General features: G+C 52.8%; 1 protein-coding gene across 1 annotated transcript in view; it reads left to right on the top strand.

Moving 5' to 3' along the window:
• The window catches only part of ADAMTS2 (ADAM metallopeptidase with thrombospondin type 1 motif 2), a 247,759-nt gene that overhangs the window by 149,708 nt on the left and 75,702 nt on the right, over positions 1–22,349 (top strand). The window contains 1 exon segment of the mRNA XM_027096495.1: positions 3,647–3,849. Within this exon segment, the coding sequence (XP_026952296.1) occupies positions 3,647–3,849 (203 nt within the window).

The following is a 22,349-nucleotide window of genomic DNA, read 5'->3' on the forward strand; positions in this document are numbered from 1 at the left end:
TGTTGTGTCATCCTTTGCCTGAGACATGAACAGTCCAGAAAGGTCTCCCCAGCACAGGGAATGCCAGGAACTAAAATCCCTGCGGTTACCCATTGAGAAGATAGGGTCCTGCCATAGACACCTCTGCTCAGGGAAGCCTCGGCCTGCCGGGGTCCAGTCTTCTCCCATCTACCATGGATCAGCCACCCAGGGGGGACCAGCGGCTTCTCCTTGTGGGGAGGCTGTGCACAGAGGGCGATTGAGTCAGGAGCCAGGGCAGCATTGTCCTCCCACCTCAGCAGGAGATGGGCAGTGCCAGCTGCTTGTTAGTGGGTCAGTTACAAGCATGCAAGAGCACCAGGGGGAGGAGGGGAGGGTGACAGAGAGGTCTGAGGGACCGAGAAGAACTGAGGCCTTTAGGCCAAGGAGGCAGCCCAGTGCAGGTGGACAGGCCCTGAAGGCTGGGATTGGTTTCAGAGAATCACTAGGCAGCCAGCTGAGAACCCGAGCAGGACTCAGCCTGAGGGATAGGCCCGCTAGAACCAGAGTGTGGTTGGGATCTTTGCGTGGCCTAGCCTTTAGGATCGGGCCCATTGTAGGGAGACTCAGGAGACATCCAAGAATGACAAGGTGGGACGACAGCCTGGCTGCTGGGTCCCATCAACACTCATGTGGCCCCAGGTCTGGGTGCCTGGCAGACCCTGCTGACCTTGGAGCTGTTCCCTACGTCCTGCCAGGCCTGAGCAGGGCTTGGGCTTCCAGGGACCCAACTGTAGGGTGGGGCTGTCACCTTCAAGGTGCCCCGAGCGGCCCTGTCTTCCTCCCTTCATCTGCACTTTACTTTGGATTTGGACACATCTCTACAGGGGCTGGGCCTTGGGGGGGGGGGTGTTCTAGAACATAATGTCCAAGCCACCCTCTAAAATTATCATGCTCGAGATAATAATGATAACAATAATTATGCTTGTGGTGAAATTAACATTTCTAATGCATTCTTAGAAAACATTGCTGTTTTTAATGGGCTTGTAACATACAATTTAGTTAAAAACTGAGCTTGCGGGCTTCCCTGGTGGCACAGTGGTTGAGAGTCCGCCTGCCGATGCAGGGGACACGGGTTCGTGCCCCGGCCCGGAAAGATCCCACATGCCGCGGAGCGGCTGGGCCCGTGAGCCATGGCCACTGAGCCTGCGCATCCGGAGCCTGTGCTCAGCAACGGGAGAGGCCACAGCAGTGAGAGGCCCGTGTACCGCAAAAAAAAAAAAAAAAAAAAAAAAAAACACAAAAAACTGAGCTTGTTCAGCAGAAGCAGCTACAAGATGTACCCTAGCCAGCCCTGGCCTGGTGGCAGCCCCATTCCCTCCCCCAGAAAATGTCAAGAGGAGTCACTGCACGGTGACTTCTTGGGTTAGGGTTGGGGGCACACTCTGATGCCTTCAGAGGTTAAGTGGGCAGCAAGGGCGGCAGGCCAGGCAGCAGGCCCCTGTGTCCTGTTTCCAGGCATGGCTGTCACTCCACAGCTCAGTGTAAACTCCCCTCCCCCTCTACAGTGACTCCATTTCTTAATTTCTCAGACAAGCTGGCTATTCTAGGTTTTAACATGAAATCTCCAAATTTTGAAATACTGTCAACCAAATAAGGTATTTAAAAAACACCACATGGCCCTAACAGGCACCCCCATGGTCTGGTTTTGCTCAGGGACCACCTGTCAGTGACCCCTGGCTTGACAGGGGCAGGGGGTAACATCCAGCCTCTTCCCTGGGAAGAGCTTTTTATGGAAATTACCATCTTTCTGCTTCCCAAGGTGGTTCTGAAGGTGAGCTGTCCCTGCTTGTTGAAAATGCAAAGAAATAAATGTGTAAAAATAGAGTAGCAATTCCTCAAACCCACTGTCAGGTTTAAGTAGCTGATGTTTCCCCTGGGAGCAGCAAGGATGGCCCTGAATTACCTCCAGACAGCACAGCAGAAGGATGAGCTCTGCACTGGCACTCTCCCTGGAGTGGTCCTGGGCAGTGCCTGCCGTGTGCATGTGTGTGCGTGTGTGTGGAGTGTGTGTGTGCCTGTGCATATGGGGGGGACATGGGGGACTACAGGGCTGGGGTGGGGGGCACAAGGACCCCAGGAGGTAAGGAATGCCAGCAGATGCTCAGCCCTGGCACTAGCCCATTCCTCTTCTCTGTGCAGCCCTTCCCCCTCTGCTGCTCCTTCACTCCCACTTTTCCTTCCATAGCCAGGTTGCAGGTTTGTGCCTGAAACCTAACAGACAGCAGGTGTAAAGAAGAGAGCTTCTGGCTGGCTGGGGAGCTCTCTCAGTCTTCTGGTCTGTAAAATGGAGGCAATAACGCACATCAAAGAGGCCTGTTGTCAGCACTGGATGAGGAGACATACTCGGAGGGCCTGGCTGCCTCACTGTGCCTCCAGAGGAGACCGTGGAAAAGAGCTTAGGGGACAAGTGAGAAGAATTGTTCTGGAAGACTCTTTGGTGATGTCATGATAACCTGAGGTCCTAGGTCCTTCCCAGGGCAAGAGTCTCTGAGACACACCTGTTCCTCCCCCTACCAGGAGTGCCAAGGAGGGGCAGGACCCTGGGGTCAAGGACCTGGCGTGGACACATAGACCAGCGCAGGGTTGTGAGGGGCTTCCAGAGGCTTTGGCACTGGGACTAATTGGACAGTGTGGTCTGGGGCTGCCAGCAATGCTGAAGGTCGGCCTGGCCAGCTCAACTGCAATCCTGAGAGGTAGGGGCCAGGATTGGACCATGGTGGGCTCCAGGCCCAGTGGGAAAGTAGAAGGGGATTGAGACAGATGCTGCAGCCCTGCAGATGGTGCAATGACATCCTGGGGTCCTGGGCCTGATGCGATCCAGCCCCTGGCCCCCTCAGCTGTGGCCCCTAAGGCCCCATGCCCCAGATGGTCTGCCCCGCTCTGAGCCAGGTGTTTAGCCTGTGGGGGACGGAGTGAGCCCCTGCCAGGCAGACTGTGGGGGAGTTGTCATAAGAGGGGCTCATCCTGATTCCTGCATGATTCAGTCAGGCAACCTTTCATCTCTTTGGCACTTGGCATCAGGGGCAGGCACAGTTCTGGGGTCGGGGTCACCCATGGCCTGGCCCCAACCCAGGAGTTGAGTGGGTGGGCCTGGCACAGAGATGAGGGACCTAGCTCCAACCAGGGACTGAGCAGAAAGTTCCAGAAGAGGAGCTGTCTGAAAAGACACTGTGAAACACATACCACCTGGGCTGGGTCTCAGTTTCCCCGGTTATAAATGGGGAGACCAGCCTGGAAGACCAGCTTTTTGGCACTGGGTGGCCCTTGGGGAGTGTGCGAGTGTGTGAATGGGTGAAAAGAGTCCACCCTGCCCATTCAGCTTCCCACCCTCTCTGTTCACTGCTGGGTGCCAAACCTGGCCTCTGTGATGGCCGAGCTGTGGATTTGCATGCTGCTGGGTCTGAGCTGACTTGGTACATCACTGCTGCCCTCTCTGAACCTCAGTTTGCTCTCCTGTGAAATGGGGACAGAAATGCCCTCAGTTAGGGTGCTGTGATGATGACAAGCTGATGGCCAAGCTGGCACCTGGCAGGTGCCGAGTTGCATCTGAGTGGGGTTTTGTCCTGCTGCGGTGTCCCTGGTGAGCCTGGGCTGCTGCTACAGGCTTTGTCCTCTCTCCTTCCAGGGATCTTCCCGGGCAGCCTGGACAGCTTCAGCCGTGCCCTGGGCATCCTGGAGGAGCGAGTCAACAGCTCCAGGCAGAGGGTGCGCAGACATGCTGCCGACGATGACTACAACATCGAGGTCCTGCTGGGGGTGGATGACTCTGTGGTCCAGTTCCACGGGAAGGAGCATGTGCAGAAGTACCTGCTCACCCTCATGAACATTGTGAGTGGGGGTGGGGTGACAGGGGCAGGGCACTGGGGGTGGGGCTGGGAGGCTAGGGGTGCAGGTGGGCCAGGGCAGCTGTGCTTGCCACAGTTTCCTGGTGGAGCTGGGGGTGAGTGACATGGTCACAGGGAGGCTGTCTGGGTCTACAGGTGAGAAAAAGTGACCCTCCCATCGATTTTGCTGAACCTCAGTTTTCTCCTCTGCAAAGGGCGGGTGGAGGGGGGTGGTTCTGACTTGGCAAGGCTGTTTACATGCTAAGGCAGCTTTCCAGAAACTTGTCATTTGTGTACCAGTTTTCTTAATTTTTCATCATACCCACATGGTATAGGTTGTGTATTTTCCTGTAAATCAACTGACTTTTTTTAAAACTTAAAATTATTTACAAAGGCAACCTCGCTTTATTGTAAAGGTAACCTAGAAGTAAAATGTAAAGCGATGTTATTCAAATCCAGCTAGACAGTCCTGCCTTCTGCCGGGTCTGCACCACAGCCCGCGATATTCAAATGGGAGATTAGTGTGTGTTAGAGAGGAGGACAGACAGACCGACACCCATCCGAGGTTTCTCCTTGAGGTAGTTAGAGGAAGTGAAGATGGAAGAGAGCATCCATTTCTCCCTGTGAGGTTGGGCTCCTTAACTGGGTGACTGGGTGCCACCTAAGCCTCCTGTGGCACCACGGGACACCTGCCCTGTCTACCCAATCCTGAGAGATTAAGCTGTTACCCCTCCCCTCATTCCAGCCCCTTCCACCCCAGGAGGTATAGGATGCTGACCTTGTAGAAAATGCAGTTCCTGCCTCTGCCCGGGGTGGTGTGGAGATCCTGCCCCTCACTGCCTGGTGCCTCATTTGAGCCCTGCTGGGAGAATATTAGGGGTTGGAGGGAGATGCAGTGGGCCTGCAACCAGGACACGCTGTGGGCCCAGCATTGTGGGAGGAGTGGATTTGTGGAAGGAAGCCTGGGCTTGTAGGGGGCTGGAGGTGGGCAGGGAAACCCAGGGGATAGGGGGCTCTACAGCAGGCAGGGCTGCTCCCCAGCCTGTCAGTGAACTGGGTCCTCCAGAGGTCCAGCTGGTGGCGAGCAGTGAGGGGGTAGGACATTTACTCCTGGCCTGGTTCTCAGCTCTGCTTCCTGGGTCATGGTGAGCCCCTGGGAATTCAGCTGATCCTTGGGCAAGACCTCCCAGAGCCCTAGTGAAGAGATAGGTCAGGGGCAAGAAGGAGGATATGAATGAGCTGGTCACTGGACCAGGAGTAAACCCCTGCCTGCCGGCCTGTCTTCCTCTCCACCTGCCTTAGGTAAGTCACTGACCCTCTGGAATGCAGCCATCTCATCTGCAAAGCAGGGCCGAAGTCTGTTTGCAGATGTTATTTTATTTTGGAGAGTGTTATCACACTTAATCTCACTTATTTTTGAAAAGTACCTTTAATATAATAATAGTAATAATAATACCATGATGGCTACAAATATTGAGCTCTTAATATGTGAATCTGTGTGCCAGGCTTGTGCTAGTCACTTATCATGCATTATCTTTGGAAATCTTCACACGAACTATAAAATTGGTAGATATAAAATCTTGTCTGCCTTCAAAATATATGTCTTTCCCCAAGTATTATACTGCCCTCCAACCCAGTGGACAAAAGGACTGGTTGTGGCATTCGAGAGTCCTGAATCCTGGTAAACTACTTGTTTCTTCACACCGGAATTAGCATACATCCCACAGAGTAAGAGCTCAGTCTCATAAGATGGGCCCCACTTCAAATGCCGAGCTCAACTCCCAGGTTGTCAGCTGTGCTTCTTACCAACCAGCTCCTCAAGTTCAATAATTTGCTAGAACGGTTCACAGAACTCAGGAAACCACTTTACTTACTACCATCGGTTTATTATAAAGCACACAACTGAGGAACAGCTAAATGGAAGAATGCATAGGGCAAGGCATGGGGAAGGTGCGTGGAGCTTCCATGGAGCTTCCATGGCCTCTCTGGATGCACCACCATCCCAGCAACTCGATGTGTTCCCCAACCTGGAAGCTCTCCAAACTTCATTGTTTAGGGTTTTTATGGAGGTTTTATTTTGCAGGCATGATTGGTGAAATCACTGGCCATGGGTGATTGAACTCAATCTCCAGCTTTTCTCTCCTCCCTGAAAGTTGGGGGTGGGGCTGAAAGTTCCAACTCTCTAATCATACAGTTGGTTCCTCTGGCTACCAGCCCCCATCCTGAACTATCTAGGGGCCCACCAAGAATCGCTTCATTAACATAAACTCAGGTAAGGTTGAAAGGGGCACATTATGAATAACAAAAGATGCTCCTCTCACCCCTATCATTAAGGAAATTACAAGTGTTTTAGGAGGTCTGTGCCAGGAATGAGGGGCAGAGACCAGATACATATTTCTTATTATTTTGCACCTGGGTTACCCCTGACCCCACCACTACCAGGTATGTCACTGAGAATGGGCTTCAGTCTTCTAAGCCTTGGTTTTCTCATCTTTAAAATGGGCAATAATTTTCACCTTGAGTTGTCGGTGAGGATTGAATGAGATGATGAAGGTGAACGTGCTTTACAGTCTCTAAATAAATGTGGTTTTGCTATCATGACGATGACAATATTTAGTTTAGCGACAGCAGGTTTAGAATTATTCTTGACAAGTACAGCAAAGACTCTGAGTGTCTTCCTGAGGCTGGTGGATCAAATCCGCCTTTTGCCTGGTGTGGAGGGTCCCTCTGTCGCACACACCTTATGCCCATGAGCTGGTAGGAGGAAGTCTAGAACTTTGTCTTGGTTTTGCCAGTTAACTTCAATGTATTCGTTTACACCCCGTGATCCAACTGTACCTCAATTTTGGATAAGGGTGTGGTTTGGTTAGTTTCTTGAAAAGCATGAGAAATATAAAAATTCTTAAATTGAAACAAATTTGATCATAAGAGAAAGGGATTTTAGGAGATGAATCGGAGGAGCTGAGAAAGAGTACTTGGGCCGTGTCTTTTTTCCGCTGCTGCGTCATGCAAGTGGTGCTTGTTCCAGGCACAGCGGCTGGTCCTGCAGAGACAGAAGGCCTGGTGGACACTTCTGGGCTCAGGGAGACACGGCAGTGGGGGGTGTCTGTACCCCCAACCTGAGCTCCCACAGTAAGAGTGCAGTGTGGTTGAGGGAGGTGAGGGCCCCTGCTTGGATCCTGTGTTGCCTTGACAATACCCTCTAAGGCTCAGTGTCTTCATCCAGGGTACATGCATGCCCTGGGAAGAGTCCCTGGGGATGATCTAAGGTACATGAGCCCTTTGGTGGTCTTGGGGAGGAGGGGGATTGAGGAGGCAGGAATATTTGAGAAAAGATAAGCTTCTTTAGCAGTGCTGTCCGATAGAACTTTCTGCATTGCTAGAAATGCTCTAATTCTGCATGTCCAATACAACAGCCACTAGCCACCCTGACCCTTGAGCGCTTTAAATGTGGCGTGTAATTGAAGAACTGAAATTTTAATTTAATTACGTTCCAATAGAATTTAAAACAAATTTTAATTATGAAAATATATATAAAATTTACCATCTTCACTGTTTATAAGGGAGCAGTTCAGTGACATTAAGTATACTCACATTATTATGCACCCATCACCACCACCCATCTCCAGAACTCTCTTCATCTTACAAAACTGACACTCTGTACCGTTAAACAATAACTCCCATTGCTCCCTCTCCCCAGCCCTTGGGAAGCACGATTCTACTTTCTGCCTGCTGTGCCCTTCCTCTGAACTTGACCAGCACATGGCGCTAAATGGCAGTGTGGGTGGCCCTGGGTGTGGGGGCCTTTAGACCCGGTAGGTGCTGGCCCACCTGAAGCTGCAGCCAGAGCCCCATGTGACCCTACAAGGCCTGGCCAGGGTAGGGCTCCCTCTTCTTGTAAGCGCACAGCTGGTCTTGGGGCTTCCCAGCATTTGGAGCCAAAGCAGCAACGTGCAGGACAGATGTGGCAGCAGCTGACCCAGACTGTGCTCCAAGTGAGGCATTTGGTCAGCAGTGAGGACAGCCAGGACCAGGATGGAAGTATTCCCAGCTCCCAAGGCTGGGGGCCAGCCCTGGGCGGACAGTCTGTCCCCTGAGGGAGGTCACAGAAGCCCTGGGAGGAGGGTCAGGTGGGGGGTCCCGATGGCAAAAGACCTGGGGAATGTGGGCTCCAAGGAGCAGCAGAGGCCAAGGTGTCAGGCCAGGTGTCGGCGTGGCTCAGCCCTGGCAGCTCTAAGCCAGCTTGGTCTCCCTCATCGTTCAGTTATTCTGCTTGCAGGACTCCCTTTGGGGTCTCTTTGTGGCAGACCCTGGGCTGGGACGTGGGTCCTGGTGTGACACCGACATTTCAGGTTCATCAGATATCCACATGCTCCCCTCCCTTCCATTTCCCAGCCTCCCTTGCACCTCATTTTTGGGGCTGTGTGGCTAGTTTTAGCTAACGGCCTGTGTAGAAGGAAATGACGTAGGTCGCCTCTTGGCCAAGGCAGTTGAGAGCCAGTGTGTCCACTTCCTCTCTCTCTGTCCTACCACAGTGACCTTGGAAGTCACGTGTCCCAGTAGCCGCAGCCGCAAAATGGGGCAGGGCCGCCCAACCTGCATAAGCCTGTGATGTGTGCAAGGAAACACACACCAGCCTTTACTGTATTAAGCCACTGAAATGTGGTAGATTCTCTGTTAGCTGCAACACAGCCCATCCTATTCTAATACACACAGCTCCTGTCCATACAGTACAATCAGCAAATATTTACTGGGCATCAACTCTATGTCAGCCGTGAAATAGGGCCAATGTGGGGAACAAGGGGCCCAAGTAAGAGGGGAAGTTGGAGGCAAGGAAGGCCAGTCAATAGAGGAACTTGGATGTGACTCTAAGGGCAGTAGGAAATTGCTAGAGGTGCTACTTCCTTCCAACATTAATGGGCAAGACATTTAATGCCCATTTTTTCATAGGAAAATGGGAATTAATCCATCCCTCTTTCCACCTCAGACTCTCGAGGGTCAGAAGGGTTGGAAATATTTGCTGAGCATTTCGAGAGAGCCACCTGGATGTAGAAGGGGTCTCATGGTGTTCAGAACCCTCCCACAAACCCATTCAAGCACCTCTTTCGAGGTCCAGTTTCCTTCTTTTCTTCCTCAAGTCTAGAAAAGTAACATTCTTTGTTTATTAAAATATGCTATATTTAACATGTACCATATACTATTTATGATGGAAAATTAGAATATATTCATATAGGTTTGTGAATGTTTTCTCCTATCAATTATTGCCTAGTACTTCATTTTAATGATGGCATAACATTGCACCACGTGACTGTAGCATACTTTTTAGGTAATTGATTATTTATATTACTCATGTAACAAAATTTATTTCCCTTTTAGATGTTAGTTTGGCCACTAATAGTAATGAATATCATTATAGCTGAAACTATTACTCATCTTTACTATTTCCTTAAACTAAGTTCCTAAAAGTACAATTCTTGGTCCACAGTTATGTGCAGTTTAAAGTTTTCTGTGTCAGAAAGCTTTCTGTTCATTTTCACCTATTCATGTTCCATTGAGTAAATGCCCATCTCCTCACCTCTTCACACCACCAAATCCTTTTTAGCTTTGGCAGTTTGATAGCTACAACAGGGATATACTTTTGTTGTAAGTTGTAGGTATTTGATGGTAAGGAGGTCCCATTTAAATATATATATATATATATATATATATTTTAAAACAGTGATCATCTTATATTTTTATGATTGGCCTATTCATGTTTTTTATTCCACTGGGACTTTAGCTTCTTTTGTGTTAATCTGAAGAACTGTTATATTAAAATAGGTTAATTTTTTGTCGGATGTTTGTGTGGGAAATGTTTTCCCCAGTTTTGTTGTTTGCCTTTTGTTGTATTTTGTTTGGGGTTGGTTGGTTGATGGCTTACATTTTTGTGTGTAGTCATGTCCTGAGATCTTTTCCTCCCTGGTTTTTCCCTTGGGGGCTGTCTTTGGCATTTCATGCCCTCTCCAGAAGTTAATCTTCTTGGAGTTTCTTTCTGTTTGCCCCCAACAGTGACTCCCATGGCCTGTTGTCAGCAGCATCATTTCCCAAACCCCAGTCCTCACTGACCACCTGACGATTCTTGCTGTGCATTCAGCTGCGGCAACCCCACACCCAGAATGTCTCCTGGGTACAAAACTCCCGGGGCCAAGTGCAAACTGAAAATGTGGTTCTCTTATTCAAAGAGCAGGAAAAAGTGTCATAAGACGTACCTATACAAAGCCTTTTCCTTTCGTATACAGTCTTTCAACTTGTCAAGATTTTAAAATTTTCTATTTATTATCACTCTAAGCGAAGAAAAATTAGGATTTTTAATTATAATCATGCATTTTACCATTCATCTTTATATTGTACAAGGCCTGTTTTAAATGCAGATATTAGAACATTTAACCAGCATGGGGAATCACCAAAATTAAACAGATTTGTACTTTATGGCTTGTGCCCGAAGGGTGCTGCAGGCTTACCAGAAGTGCAGACAAAGCACCAACCAGACTTAAGAAGGTTGGGAGGAGGAAGACAGGCCCCCCCAGGAGTGGAGCCATGAGGGAGCACTCCCTGAGGGCCCCCGGTCCTGGCCAGTGATGCAGGGCGTGCCCCCGGGGCCTGACAGCTGCCTGTCCTGTCTCCCGACAGCTGCCACTGAAAGAACACAGGGCATCTCCCAGCCCCAACCCAGGTCATGCCCTGCCCCAAGATGCCTGAGGGCACATGTGTCCACCTGACCATCCTTGCATCTGCATGCAGGCCCCTGTAGTGGTCACTGAGTGGGGAGTAGGAAGACAAGAGCCTGTCCTGTGGAAGTGGGACCACGTGTGAGCCAAGGCTTCCCTGTCCCAGCGGATTTCACTCACAAAACACAAATTCAAAGATAAAATAATGAATTTCAAGATGGTAACCACAGAGCGTTAAGCCCAAGTGCAGAGCCCTCTTGGGCGTGGGCCCTGGTCACTCGCCCCTGAACCCAGGAACCTGAGCCTGTGCTTCCTGCCTCAGGCCCCGTTCTTATGGCCCCATCCCCATCCTCTACTCATCTGGAGGCTCAGCTCAAACCTACCACCGCTCTCAGCTCTCTGCCCAGATGAAGAAAGCTGGTGCCTTCTGAGCACTGAGGCCAGGCTGTGGGCTGAGGCCTCATCCCTTGGGGTCCTCTGCACTGATTTTTACCTCTCGTATACCATAGCCTTGAGATTGCTGGCAAACCCAGGATGAGGCCCTGTGTCCTGGGCCCAGGGTCCTTTAACCAGGCCAGAGAAGCTGGGACCCCTTGGGGAAGGCTGCCGGAGAGCCTCATCCACATGTTTGAGGGAGGAGGGGTCTCGATCCCACCACCAGTAGGCTGTGAGGATGGAGCGGGGAGCACTGGCAGATGTGCGGCCCCTCCAGCCATGCTGGCTCTTCCAGGGCCCATGCCCCACACTGCTGCTGGGTCCCGCCTTGGTCCCCTACTTAGGTGTGCCTCTCCAGCGCTGGCCTCCCCCTGCCGCCATCCCGTTCCTGCTCCTCCCGAGTCTTCAGCTGTGGCTCATCTTCTGATCTTCACCAGGCTCAGCCCTGAGGACAAGGAACTCCCCCCTGCCCAGGCCACCCTCTGCACTGGGAACTGCGGTCCTGTTGACCCCTCTTCCTTGGAAACGGGCTTCCTGCCTAGCCTGGAGCTCCCAGGCTGGGAGGCAGTCAACACTCCTGAATGTGCCTGCTGCTGACTCTGGTGCCAGCCCTTGAGCTAGTCTGTGCTTTCAAACTCAGTGCTGTGGCAGTGCAGGCCTGGCACCCCAAGGAGCCATGCAGTGACGCAGCCCTCATGTTCGCGGCACCTCCAGTTACCTCGTCAGGCGTGGACAGTGGGTCTTCTCTGGGCTCAGGTGAATGGGAGGCCAGGGAGGAATGCCTTCGGGGAAGACTCGAGAGCCATTATTAAAGTAATATGTTTACAAATGCACTTTAAAAAGTAAAACCTATTCATGCCAAGACTTCAAGAAATATAAAACTTAGGCACAAGACTAGTGCTTCCTATATGGCTTATAGCATTTAACTACAGCATTAATTTCAATCCTACACTTCCCTGAGCAGCCAAAGGCCTTGGTGGTTGCTCGGGCTCTCAGGATCCATAGAGACCTAGCACTGCTGCCTGACTGAGCTGCCGGTCCGCTTGCACTCCTTCTAGATGTGAGACAGGCCAGTGTGTTGGGTGATGACCTGCCCCAGAAGACGGCTCTTTGCTCGTGGGAGCACATCCTCTCAGCAGGCCTGCCAGAGCCTGCTGAGGCCACAGTACAGATGTGAGGTGTCTCCCCCTCAAGTGCCACTTTTTCCGAATGGCAAGCATTTTAAAACATCAATTTTATATGAAAGTAAACTGGGACATATTACTGAGTTAAAGCAAAATTCGCCTGAATTTTTCAAGATAAACTGGAGCATCTAAAGCAGGGTTGCCAAAACTATAGCCCAAATCCGGCCCATCATCTGTTTTTGAAAATAAAGTTTTATTGGGACGTGGCCATGACATTCATTTATGAATCGTCTATGGCTGCTTTTGTACTACAATGGTGGAGCTGAGTAGTTGGGACAGAGACCACACGGCCCACAAAACCACTATCTGGGTCTCAAGAAGTGTTCTCTCTCAGGGTGTAAAGAAATCTTCTACTTGCTTAGGGCTCACCTTGAGCTGTGGCCCCAGCGCTTTATAGTTGCATTTGCCTCCCACTGTTGTCAGTGCACACGGGCATACGTGTTAGGGAAGCACTGGGCGTAGAATGAGGACCAGCTTTGGAGTCAGAAGCAGTTGCATCCTAATCCTGGCTTTTACCTACCTGGCAAAGTTCCCGCCTTGCCCTAAACTTGGTTTCTTCATCTTTAAACCTCCCGCACACTCTGATCCATAAAGACTGGCACACTCACTGACGAGAGGTACCCCCGGGAGACAAGCTCCCTCTCTCCCTCTTCAGGCCTCTGAGCCCCGGCAGCTAGAGCAACCCTTTCTTGCTGGCCATTGCAGGAACCTCACACGTGAGCTGAGCTCCACCCTCTGCCTGCTCAGACCCCAGCCCACCCCCACCCCAGCTTTGCCAGCTGAATGGGTCTGTGAGGTCACTTTGGGGATTCTTTTTAAAGCAACTGAGTGAGCATTTTAAAACAACATAGTAGGAGGAGCAAGATTTCTGGGTCAGCAGATCTGCCTCTCCCACCTGGGCTAATTGCTCAGGTTCTGGAAGAATTTCTGCCCTCACCCCCACCCCAAGCATCTCTTCTGTCAGGGGCAGACACACTCCTTAGGCTCATGGAGAACATGGGATCCAAAGGGGCTTCTGAGCTTTCAGAGCCGAGGCCATACCCTTTGACCCTTCTTAGTGTGGGATCAGTCCTCTGTACAGTATGTTCTTAAACATTTTTTGTTGAATGATTTCTGTCTGTGCCAGGATTCAGATATTTTCCCTCTTTTCTTTTCTAATTTAATCCAGAAATTGGCCTGGGCTCACCAAAGCCTTGCCAGGATTTGCAAACAATCAGAGGCACATGGGCTCCAGTTCTCAACTTCCAAGAATGCTGGGGACACGTGGTGATGGTGGGGAAGGCAGTGACAGGACAGGAATGTTTTCTGCTCTCTCGGGGGTGATCTTGTGAACTGACCACAGAGCTGCAAACCCGCCAGGGGGAAAGCGCAGACCCAAGTCCCATTCACGTGTCTCTGGCTCTGGTTCCTGGGGAAGAGAAAAACATCTCTGAAACTGGACACTAAAACTTGGTTCCCTTAAGCTGAAGGGAAGCAAGCAGCGCTCCTGGGGCAAGAGAGACACATTTGGGTTTGGGCCTGGCCGTAGCAAAGGATGTGAGGATGCGGAGAAGAAGTTCCCACTGTCATACGGCAGCTCCCCAGGCCCCAGGGTCTGCTGGTGCTGTGGCCACAGCCGGACGTTCCTGGCACTGTTCCTGTTCCTCATGCTTGTCCCGCTGGCCTGAGAGCATGGCCCTGTGTGCCACCAGGAAGTATGACTATCAGGGCCAGCAGTGTGTGAGGCTGATACAGTACTTAGAAGAGGGCAGCGCTCTCAGATGCTGACAGGAGCCAGGCAGGAGGCCTAATCAGGGTGTCCAGGCTGTGGACAATAGGGAGTGGTGGGGACTGGGGCGACAGGAGAGGCTACACCTCTGGAGATCCCCTCCTGGATTCCATTCACTTGTGGTCATTTAGGAATAAACAGGCACACTCTTGTGAGCTCCCCACCCCACCCCGCCGAGAAGCTGGAAATCCAGCTTTTACAGGAAATCTAATTACTTTTCAACGTTGGCAACAAATTGAAATTAAGACCTCACACTGCACTAGTGAATCAGAACATGACTGGCCGGTCAGCGGGTGGATTGTTCCTTCAGGCCTAGAAGAAAGGAAGCGACTGCCTGCCCTGCCCTGCTGTATGCCGGGATGGGGGATAATTAGTGCCACCTCCTAGGGCTGTTGTGAGCATGGCTTGAGTTAAACACCAGAAAAGTGCTTAGTGGCACTCTGGGCACATGGAGAGCATGCCTCAAGTGTGAGCTGTCCCTGGTCATGTATTCGCTCCTTGGGCGCTCTCAGAACCCTGGTCTAAATGGGCCCCACTCTGGGCACTGGGGTGCAGAAGCAGGCAGTCGTGTTCCTGTGCTCAGAGAGATTGGAACACGGGATGGGTGGGGAGCAGGGCAAGGAATACGTAATTTCATCCTGGTTAATATGCCTGCTGATCATGCAAGTACCACAGGGTTACAGGGAAGGGTGCCCCAGACGAGGGCCCCTTGCGCTGCCCCTAATGCAGAGGCAGAGTTGACCAGGAGGGGAGCATGGTGTAAAGGCTCAGCGGCATCTCCACATCACAGTGCAAGGTTGGGCCCGACTGGAGTGTAGGGTGCTTGGGGAGAGGCAGGAATGAGGTTGGCAAAGCCTTCTGTGCCAGGCTAAGGGGCTTGGGATCCACCAACATACTGTCAGGGGAGTCATGAGTTTGCTTTGGGGTCTAAAGAGACAGAAACATCTCTCTTAGGGAGTTTGGGGTTCATGCGTTTTACTGTTGGAAATGCCTCTCCCTATGGCCTAAGAGGCTGAGTTTTCACACATGCTGGCCCCAGGCAAGGAGGCACTTATATGATGGCTCTACGTTGCCCCGGTAGCCCTGTGAGGTTCCCTTTCCTGGGTAAGGTCACTGAGGCTCAGAGAGGCTGGGTGGCACAGGTAGGGTGTGGAAGATGAGATTCCCATACTTGTGTGGCCTGGGTGCGAGTCCTCTCCCCGCTGCCCACGGCCCCGACTGTCTTTTCCATCTATGACTTTCCTGGCTCTTCCCCTTGGCTTCTTCATCTGTTGTGTCTTCCTGTTCTCTCTAGAGTTGCTCACCTACCCACCCACTCATTCACTTAGTGCATGTCTCTAGAACACCTGCTATGTGCCAGACAACAGTTCTAGGTGCAGAGAATGTCGTGTTAGCAGGCCTGATGCCCTGCCTGCATGAAGTCACATTCCAGTGGGGACGGGGGTGGACAGTAGATGCCCCCTCCTCCCAGGGATGATGATGCAAGCGGAGAACGTTCTGCTGGGGGGAGCCGAGGCCTGTCCTTACCTCTGCCTCTTCTTCCCTGAAGTGTGCAGCACTCTCCTGCCCCCTGGACTCCCCCACACCTCCCTCCCCACTCTGGGAGGCCCCCTGACAGCTGATGAGGGAAGCCTCAGAGCAGCCTGTCCTTGGCCTCCCTGGGGAGCTGGCAGTTGTCAAAGCAGGAGTGAGAGTACCCCCCGAACGAGGAGGGCCGGGTAGTGTCGCTCCTTGGTGACAGCTCTGGGCAGCTGCAGAGCTTGTCTCCCACAAGCTCCAGCAAGGTGACAGCCGAGCCAGAAGAGCAGAGAGCACCACTTCCCATCTGGCTGTCCCTCCCATCCAGGTTCCTCCTTGGCTGCCCCCTGTGCTGCAGGAGTTGTAGCTGAGTGACCCTTGAGTTCTCCTCCACTGCCCAGGGGGCCCTTCGTTGGCATGTCTCAGGGGGGTTAGGGGTTCACACAAAGATGCCAGAAATTTAATGTCAGATTCAGAGGGTCTACTTACCTGGTTTTGCATGTTCAGCACCTGGCGACGAGCCAGGCACAGAGTAGGTGTTGAGGAAATGTCTTGTGAATGAACAAATCAATGAGTAAATGAATTCTCATAGAGTGACTGTGGTCCCACCGACTCCCATAAAAAATAGGCTCTATCTGGGACTTCCCTGGTGGTCCAATGTGTAAGGCTCCGTGCTCCCAATGCAGGGGGCCCGGGTTCAGTCCCCGGTCAGGGAACTAGATCCCACGTGCATGCTACAACTAAGAGCCCACATGCTGCAACTAAAAGATCCCGCATGCCGCAACTCAGACCCAGTGCAGCCAAAATAATAAATAAATAAATATTTTTTTAAAAAATAGGCTTTATCTGTCCGTGAAAAAGAAGTACCAGTAGCATAAGTGTTCTTGTCCCTTCTTCCTTGATGCTCAAGGCTGTTTGTCTCCACCATAGATGCTGGAAGTTTGAATCACCACATCGTAGGAATGTACAGTTTTAATTTCAGCAGATTTGCCAAATTGCTCCCCAGAGCCCTTTGCCCTGGTTCCCACGCATGCTCACATGGGTGAATCTCCCAGTTTCTCTGAGCCTCTGTTCCCCAGTAGGTAAACAAGGGTAGTAATGCTCACTTGCAGGGTGCAGGAGGTGAAAGGTAGTGCTGTGAGGAGGCACCTGGCACAGGTCTGGGAAGGTCAGAGCTGACCAACGAGGTGCAGCCATTGTTCCTTCATCCACGACATTTGCCAAACCAGCCCAGCTCTTGTCCTCGAGAAGCTTGGCTCTCTTGGGGACACACTGGCTTGCCTTAGCGCAGCCAGAAGGACAAGGGCCTGGCTGGGGAGGTCAGAGCCGAGGTGAGCCTTGAGCTGATTGACCACAAGTTGGCACTTCCGAAGTGGACAAGGTGGGGAGGGTGCAATTCTGTGTAGACCTTCAGCGTGTCCTGGGAATGGGAGGCCTGGAGTGGGACAGACATGGGGATGCAGGGCAGGGAGGCCTCGGAGGGTAGAGCTGGCCAGAAAGGGGGAGCTTAAATTGATCCTGAAGCTTTGGGAGCCAGCTGGGTTCTAGGCATTGAGGGTGCAACAGCTAAAGATGCAGAAGAGCCCCCAGCTCTCAGTGGGCACAGACAGGTCCAGTGGAGGGAGGTGGCAGTCAGCAGACTAACAAACAAATGGAGGGATATGAGGCCATGATGGTGCAGCAGAGGGAACGGCCTGGAGGATGCTCGAGCAGCAGCCAGGTGAGCCCAGCAAGCTCTGGGGGGATGTCCACCGTACACGCAGAGTGAGTGGGAGGCAGCCAGCTGCGGGGGTGGGGCAGTCCTCATGCCACTCCCCACCTTAGCCTAGCAATGAGACGGGCCTTGTGGGCTCCCATGGCCCTTCCGACCCTGAAGTGACCTGGGGCAGGTACTTGCGTGTCCAAGAACTCAGCCCTTCTGCCTTTGGTTCTGGGCTCCCTGTGTAGCAGGGTATGTTCATCCACCTTCTCAGCTGCCTATTTGTTCTCTTCTTCCACGTTTCCGGGCGCCTGTTCCCAGCCTGGGCCCAGGTGGTTAACACACCCTGCCCGGGGACAGAGGCTGGCAAAGACAGTGCAGCTGCTCAAACAGAATCTCGTGGTGCGAGGGGCCATGTGCTGCACGCAGGACAGGAGTGTTTCCCACTGTGTTCGAGGTGACTCCTTACATTCTGGGTGTTAGGAATAGTGCCGAGGGATTTCACTCTGGAGGAAGGATATATTCGCGGCAGACAACTCTGGCAGTGAGCTGTGATGCTGCAAGGAGGGTTGCTCTGAAGCTTGCGAAGTTTTCTGGGAGGCTCACCTTTCCTGGTGAGCCCCTTGCCTTTGCCAAAGGCACAGGTGACAGTGTGAACGGTCAGGGTTTCCTTAGTCTCTTCTGTGTCAGTGCCTGGTAGGCAGGATCCCTCCCTTCTTCCTCATCACGTGGGGGACCCTGGGGCCCTAGTGGCAGTGGGGAGAGGCTGGCCTGAGTCCTCGCCATTTTTGCTGTCAGGTCTGGCCCCAGACTCTTTACCTGGACTGCTCCGGTATGCTGAGCCCCACCTGGTCCAGGTCTGGTGCCGTGATGACCCATCCAGTCTGAAGCCTCTCCCACCCTGACCAGCATAGGCAGGAGCTTCTGGAGCCCACACACACCTCTCAGGGGCTGGGGCTGGGGGTGTTCCAGGCCAGTTTACTCCCAGGAGACCCTGCCGTTTCTCACCTCCTGCTAGAGCCACCTTGGGAGGGGACTCTGCTCTTGCAATGTGGTCTCATCTTAGGGTCCAAGTGGGGAGCAGGACCCGTAGCTCTCAGGATCTGTGTTTGACCCTAAAGGTGTGTGAGGGGCAGCAGCAGGGGTGGGGGGCCATAACCCTGGATCTGACTTCCTGCCTCCTCCCCTAACCTACATAAACCAGGGCAGTTGCTTCTCCCCTGTTCCCCTCCCCAGGGACCTCCCAGGTGCCATGGCCCCCCTCCCCATGGTGGCATTTTCCCTCTTTCTTTCCTTGGGTCACATGGTGATAGGGAAGCAGAAGAATATGAATTATAGGAGGGACGAAAAATCATTGTTTTTTCTAATGACATGCTGGTGCCCAGTTGCTCGCATCACAGGGGTGGGGTCGTGCTCACAGGCTCTGAGACAGGGATGGGGTGGGGGCCGGGGAGGATGCCATGAGGTGTCGCCACCAGGGGCCTCCCTGAAGTGCTTCCTCTGGAGGAGACTCCAAGCCAGGCCCTCAGGGCTCTGGTCAGGGAGGGCTGAGCAGCTCATGGGTGACATCCCAGTGCTCTCCAGGGCCAGGGCCGCTGCCAACAAGAATCAAGATCCCTGCCTTCTCTCTTCTCCTTCCTGTCTGTGCCCTCCCAACTGGCCTTGTGGGGACGGTGGGCTCTAGCCTTTGGCCTCAGATGAGTTATTCTGTGTCCTGCGGCCTCAGCAGGGTCCGTCCTTCCCTGTTCTGCGGCATTATCCCTTTCTGATGAGTTCTCGGGTGATGAGTGGGAAGGTTGGGCCCCAAGTGGTGGTGTGGCTGTTGGCTACCCTGTGGTGGAGCTGGCAGGGAGAACCCCAGGTCTGGGTCACACACGGATACCTGGTGAGTCCCAGCATGGGCTCTGGAAAACAGCCTGGCTGTGCACTGCAGTCCAGGCAGGCCTTTCCCGGTGGCCCTGAGGAGAGCCCAGGGTGGGCCCAGAGAAAGGACTCAGGGTATTTGACCTTCTGTCATTTGATGACAGCTCTACTGAGTCTGTGCTGTGTGCCTGGGATTTTGCTGGATGCTTTAAATATAGTGTTGAGGTCGGTCCTCCATACAGCCCGAAAGGCTAGAACTATTATTGCCTCCATTTCACAGATAAGGAAGCTGTGGCTCAAACAGGCAAAGTACCAAGCCCAAGTCACAGGGTGAGATGGTGGCCGAGCCCACCCTGGAACCCATGCAACCTGATGAAGTGATGAGGCATGGGCAGCTTCTTGGAAGGAATCAGCGCCAACATGGGCAGCTGTTTAAGGCATCTTTGTTCCTTCATTTGCACAGTAAACATTTGTTGAGCCTCCACCTAGATTCAAGGCACCTACTTGCCTGGGGGTGGAGGAGCCCGTCCCCACCCTGGGGACCTGCAGAGATGTCCCCAGGCCCAGGAGAGTGTGGCCTCATGCAGGATTGGGGACTGAACGGTTTCACCTTCGTGAGAGGAGTCACAGTGGGGGTCCTGGGGGCTGAAGAAGGGGCTCCACCTGCCTCCCATTTTTGTGCACAGTACGTACGACCTTAGTAATTCCTGTCCTGCCCATTTGCATTTCATGACAGTTTGATATTTTGAGCAGAGGCCAGAGTCGTGTTTGTTCTTGCTTTGCCTATGAAGCATTTGCTGAGAAACGAGTGGTAAAGAAGATCTGCAAAGGGAGTGTTTATTCTCACAATGAGACTGGGCTTTTGCAGTCCCGTTTATGTGTCATGAGATGCACACGAATGAAAATACTCACTGGAAGCCCGCAGACTTTCTGCCCCAGGTTCTACAGCACTTTCTTCACCTCCACCTCCACCGTGGCAGTCCAAGCCTTCTCCTGGGGGGCTCAGAGAGACCAGCCTTCTTCCCAGTTATGTCAAGGGTTCCTGGAGAAGCCACAAAGAAAAACGGGCTATGTGCCTATCTCCTGAGGCCCCACGACAGACTCCTCCAGACCTGGCTTCTCCCCCCAGGGTGCTCGGGCTCCTTCTTAGTTGCCAAAGCTTGGCTCAAGGGAAGAGGTGGTAACTTTCCTGAAAGTTGGACGTAAGGGTTGGGAACCCAAACAGCCTCTCTGCCCCTGCCTGCCTCAGTAGGAGCCCCACGACCTGGACCAGCCCCTCTGTCCCGACCTGTCCCTCCACCCTGGTAGGGGAGAAAGTCACCTCTGCCCAGCAGCCTCAGGGCACCTGCCAGGGCTCAGTGGTTGCCCAGGGTAGAACTCTGCCACAAACTTTTACATTATCATGCAGAGCTTGTGTCCTTCCTTATTGTCTATTCCAGAACACAAACTTGGCTGCATCTTTGCATAAGCAAAAGGCGCATTACGATGTATTTCCCCAAACAAGAGAGCTCTTGGCCTCTCTCTGCACAGAGAAGGGCTGTGGCTTTGAACCTTTCCCCAAGGTTTAAAGATTCCAGGATCAATTTCTCAGACAGGGCTCAAGGACGTTGTCCCTGCTTCCCCTCCTCCTGCGGTCTCAGCAGAGGTGAGCACACAGGCCTCGGGAGGGCAGATGGGGGTGGGGAGGCACTTGGGCACTTAGCTGGGTCTTTGATCATTACAGGGCATCATGCACCCTGCTGCTGTCACACACTTTGCCCATTTCCTCTTGTTTCACGTTTACCAACGTTATTCACTCATTCACGCATTCAGAACTCTTTACTGAGCACCTACTGTGTGCTTGACACTGCTAGGGACACAGCAGTGACTGAGGAGGAGGGGTGCCTCCACATCAAGTGCATAGTCCAGTCTGGGAGCAACTACTTTAAGGGCTCACTTTGAACAGGGGACAGTCGTGCTGGGGGAGGAGGATGAGAAACCAGAGGGCACTGCAAGTGCAAAGGCCCTGAGGTAGGGATGGGCTCCCTGCGTAAGGAGCTCACAGGTCAGTGACTGGACCATGGTGAGCAAGGCGAGGGCAACCTGAGAAGAGGGAGCAGGGCTTTGATTTTATCCCAGTTGCAGTGGGAAGGCCCTGTGGTGGCGGTAGGGGGAGGGTAACTGCCCTCCTCCTTTGAAATACATTTATTGCTCTTTGTTTTTTCAAATGCTCTTGTATGGGAAGCAGCGGCATAGCACAGGGAGCGGCATAGCACAGGGAGATCAGCTCGGTGCTTTGTGACCGCCTGGAGGGGTGGGATAGGGAGGGTGGGAGGGAGGGAGATGCAAGAGGGAAGAGATATGGGAATATATATATGTGTATGTAAAACTGATTCACTTTGTTATAAAGCAGAAACTAACACACCATTGTAAAGCAATTATACTCCAATAAAGATGTAAAAAAAAGAATCCGCCTGCCAATGCGGAGGGCACAGGTTCGATCACTGGTCCAGAAAGATTCCATGTGCCACGAAGCAACTAAGCCCGTGCCCGTGCGCCACACACACACAAAAAAAGAATTCAGAGGCTGGAGAGGGAACTCCAGGTATGAACCATAGCACAAGCAGCAGGAGAGGGCAGCTGGCTTCCGGGAAGGCAGAGCTGTCAGGAGTGAGGGTTCCTGGAGGAAAGTAGCTGAAGTGGAGCTCAGAGAAGCCAGCCAGGGCCAGCTTAGAGAGGGCCCCAAGTGCCAGGCTGAGGGCTGAGGCCCGTTCCTGAAGGCACCGGGGAGCCATTGAGGGTTTCAGGCAGAGGAAGCAGGAGGTCAGACCTTTTCTGAGGTGACCATCGTGAAGAATGACCGTGAGGGAGACACGAGGTGGGAAGGTGCTGCTTCCTTGTCTACCTGTGGAGGAGATGGAATGGGAGTCAAGGGACGGGGGGGAGTTGGGAGGGAGATGTTTGGAAGCTGCCTTCTGTCTTTGTGGCTCTTTGTGCCATGTCTGTTAGCTCTCTGCTTGGTGGAAATGTTGTAGCTGTGTCCCTATTATGGAGGCAAGTGTTTTACTGGGCATCTTACTTATTCCCGGGGGTCTCTACACCACAGCGGGCCCTGCTGGCTTCTGGCCTCACCGGCAGCACCTGTGGAGAGTGGGATGCACCTGGCCTCAGGGGGCTGTGGCAATTTCACAGCCCCCTGAAAAGTTGGCGTGGCCCTGGCGGGGCAGGGCAGGGCCCACTCCTCAGCAGAGCCAGCCTCCTCCATGGCCCACAAGCCCTGCATTCTGCCCTTTCTGTTCCTGATGAGTCGCAACGTGGGGATTGGGAGCCAGACATTGGAGGGGAACCCGT

This window comes from Aethalodelphis obliquidens, unplaced genomic scaffold, assembly GCF_003676395.1.
Source record: "Aethalodelphis obliquidens isolate GAN/ISIS:26980383/991018 unplaced genomic scaffold, ASM367639v1 scaffold102, whole genome shotgun sequence".
NCBI classification, from domain to species: Eukaryota; Metazoa; Chordata; class Mammalia; order Artiodactyla; family Delphinidae; genus Aethalodelphis; species Aethalodelphis obliquidens.